This window comes from Corapipo altera, unplaced genomic scaffold (assembly GCF_003945725.1).
Source record: "Corapipo altera isolate COAL_440 unplaced genomic scaffold, ASM394572v1 60185, whole genome shotgun sequence".
Taxonomy (NCBI): domain Eukaryota; kingdom Metazoa; phylum Chordata; class Aves; order Passeriformes; family Pipridae; genus Corapipo; species Corapipo altera.
In genome coordinates, this window is record NW_020886864.1 from 1 (window position 1) to 3,315 (window position 3,315).

The following is a 3,315-nucleotide window of genomic DNA, read 5'->3' on the forward strand; positions in this document are numbered from 1 at the left end:
CCCAAAAAACCAGCCCAGGACACACTCTGAGCTCCTTCCTCCCCCTCCCCGGTGGTGTCTGAGCTCGTCACACTCCCCGTGTCAAAGTTCTCCAGGTCAGAACTGACCCTGGGCTGAGCCCAACCCCTGGGACAGGAACCAAGGTCGCCCACCCGGCGCTACTCCCCGCTCGTTAAGCCGGGTTTGGCTCGTTAAGCCGGGTTTAGGGGCGGGCAGAGCCCAATTCCCGGCAGTGCCCTCTCCGGACGAGCCCCGGGCTCTTGCGAAACCGAAAGGCGCCGCTTGTTATTGCTCAAACTCGCAGGAAACCTCCCCAAAGCAGCTCCTCCTCCTCCCCCCGCTCAGGAAAGCACCAGAACGTCACATTCCCGGACATTCCTTCCTCCCCGGAGTCATTCCACAGGCACGTCCGGGAATTGGCACAGGGGGATGGAAGTGGAGCTTTGGACGCGTTTTTAGGTCCTCCCTCCCCGTTTTTAGGTCCTTCCCCCCCGTTTTCTGGGCACAGGGGGGAGCGCAGCCCCCCAAGGCTCAGCCCAAACCCCCCCCCAAAACCGGCTCGGGGGGTCCCGTCTCGCTCCCAGTTCGCCCCCAGGACACGGGCACCGGGGCTCAGCTCCCCGTGGCCGCTCCAAAACCCCGCACGGGGGGGGTGAAATCCATGGAAACGAGTTCTCCAGGGAAGCTGCGGCTGCCCCTGGATCCCGGGAGTGTCCCAGGCCGGGCTTGGAGCAGCCCGGGACGCGGGAAGGGGTCCCTGCCCAGGGCAGGGCTGGCACTGGGTGACTTTAAGGTCCCTTCCCACCCAACCCATCCCATGATCCTGTGACCCCCTGAACCCCAAGAACTTCCCCCATCACCCAGAATTCCCCCCCCTCAACCCCAAAGAAAGCCCTAGACCGGGGGTGGGAAGATTCCAAACTGCTGAACTAAGGAATTCCTGGATTCTGGACCGAGCGGGACCCGAGGGCTAATCTGTAACCAGATTATCTGCCCCGCACAGGCCCCCGGCGGCTTTTCCTCCTCCTCCTCCTCCTCCTCCTCCCAGCGGGGCAAAGTTCGGTTTCGTTTTTTTTTTAATCTCCTCCCGGTCACTTTTTATTTAACCCTTCATTTCAAACCCGGGGCCCAACATCCCGGGAATGACCCCGCCCGGGAGCTCCCACCGCCTCCTCCACGCTCCCCCAAAAAAGGACGGGGTGGGGGGGGAACCACGACCCCGGGGGGCTCCAGGGGTGGATCCCCGACCCCAAGGGATTCCCCAACCCCAAGGGTGAACCCCCAACCCCGGGGAGCTCCGCCGACATCGGGGGGGCTTAGGGGATGGACCCCCAACCCCGGGGGCTCTCCCAACCCCGGGAGACTTCGGGGGGAGACCCCCGACCCCAAGGGTGGATCCCCCACCCCAAGAGGCTCCGGGAGGTGGATCCCCGACCCCAAGGGGCTCCCCCAACCCCGGGGGGGGAACCCCTGACCCGAAGGGTGGACCCTCGACTGCAGGGGGCTCCCCCAACACGGGGGTTCCGGGGGTGGAACCCCAACCCCGAGGGTGAACCCCCGACCTCGGGGGGCTCCCTCAACCCCGGGGGCTCCAGGGGTGGATCCCTGACCCCAAAGAGCTCCGCGGGTGAAACCTTCGACCCCGATGGTGGATCCCCGACCCCAAGGGTGGACGCCCGATCTCAAGGGTGGACCCCCGACCCCGAGAGGTTCCGGGGGGTGGATCCCCGACCCTGAGGGTGGACCCCCGACCCCGGGGAACTTCGGGAATGAACCCCCGACCCCCAGAGGCTCTGTGGGGTGGATCCCCCGACTCCAAGGGTGGACTCTCGACCTCGGGGGACTTCGATGGCGGAACCTCGACGCCGGCACCACCCCTCTCTGTGCCCCCTCTCGCAGGGCAGAGCCCCCCAAATCCCCCCGGCACCGGGGTCCGTGGCTCGCCCCCCAAGGGGGGGCGGCGGGTCGCGCCCATCGGACCCCCCCTCCATTCCCTCCCGCCCCGCCGGGGGGAGGCAGGCTCGAGGCCACCGTGGCCGTCACCCACCTTGGAAGGCGAGCTCGTGCTTCCTCATCACCCCATCCCCGACCCTCCGCAGCGTCTCCAGCGCCTTCTCCATCACGGCCTCCCCCGCCGCTCCGGGCCGGCCGGGCCCACCCAGCAGCCCGGGAAACAGCTTTTTGCCGCCGGCCGGCGAGGCCTCCCCCGCCGCCTCCCGCAGGTAGCGGCCGATGAGCTCCAGCGTGTCCTGCCGGAGCGGGTCGGGGGGTCCCGGGGGGGTGCCGGGCAGGGAATCGCCCCCTTCCTCCTCCTCCTCGGGAGGGCCCTTCTCGGCGTCGGGGTCGCAGCCGTCCAGCTCCTGCTCGGGGCGCCAAAGAGCCGCGCCGCAGCCAATCAGCGCGCGCGGCGCGGCGCCGCAGCCAATCAGCGTGCGGGGGGGGCGGCCGGCGGCAGCGAGGGGGGCCCGCTCGGCTGAGGCGGCTCCGGCGGCTCCTGAGGCGGCTCCGGCCGGGGCGGCGGTTCCGGAGGCGGCTCCTGAAGCGGCTCCTGCCGAGGGCTCCGGGCGCGGCGGCGGGGCCGCGGGGGCCAAGGCCGGCGAACCCCCGCAGTAGAGGTTGAAGCCGAGCACGGCCCTGGGCTTGAGGGAGAACATGGCGCCCGCTGCGGGCGGGCCGCGGCCGCCGCCGCCTTTTTATCGGGGAGCGGCGGTGACGCGGAGCGGGGGCGGCTCCGGCACAGGGGGTGGGCCCGGCCCGGGCCCGGCCCGAGGGGTGTGGGGGGGAAAGAGGGAAATCCGCCTCTGCTGTGAGGGGGAAAGGGAAAAATCCGCCTTTGCTGTGAGGGGGAAAGGGAAAAATCCGCCTCCTGTGTGAGTGGGAAAGAGGGAAATCCGCCTGTGCTGTGAGGGGGAAAGAGGGAAATCCGCCTCTGCTGTGAGGGGGAAAAGGGGAAAAATCTGCCTCTGCTGTGAGGGGAAAAGAGGGAAATCCGCCTCTTGTGTTGAGGGGGAAAGGGGCAAATCCGCCTCTGCTGTGAGGGGGAAAGGGAGAAATCCACCTGTTCTGTGAGGGGGAAAGGGAGAAATCTGCCTCTGCTGTGAGGGGGAAAGGGGCAAACCCACTGCTTCCCAGCACCCAGCCCGCTTGTACCGACCCCCATCCCTCTTTTCCTGACCCCCAATCCCCTTTTCCCGACCCCCATCCCTCTTTTCCTGCCCCCATCCCCCAAATTGCTCCAATCCCCCTTTTTCCATCCTTATTTCCCCTCCCCAGCCCTACCCAGTAACTTCCCATTACCGGGAACAACGGGAATAA

At 67.8% G+C, this 3,315-nt stretch overlaps 1 protein-coding gene across 1 annotated transcript; it reads right to left on the reverse strand.

The window, feature by feature from the left end:
• Nucleotides 1-1,681: 1,681 nt before the first annotated feature.
• On the reverse strand, nucleotides 1,682-2,762 carry LOC113941379 (induced myeloid leukemia cell differentiation protein Mcl-1 homolog). Its single transcript, XM_027632534.1, has one exon. The coding sequence runs from the start codon at nucleotides 2,652-2,654 to the stop codon at nucleotides 2,040-2,042; it is 615 nt and encodes a 204-aa protein (XP_027488335.1). The 5' UTR covers nucleotides 2,655-2,762; the 3' UTR covers nucleotides 1,682-2,039.
• Between the last annotated feature and the right edge of the window lie 553 nt (nucleotides 2,763-3,315).

What these genes read in the sequence shown, in the direction of transcription:
- LOC113941379 (XM_027632534.1), bottom strand. Translation starts at nt 2,654, where the DNA reads ATGTTCTCCCTCAAGCCCAGGGCCGTGCTCGGCTTCAACCTCTACTGC.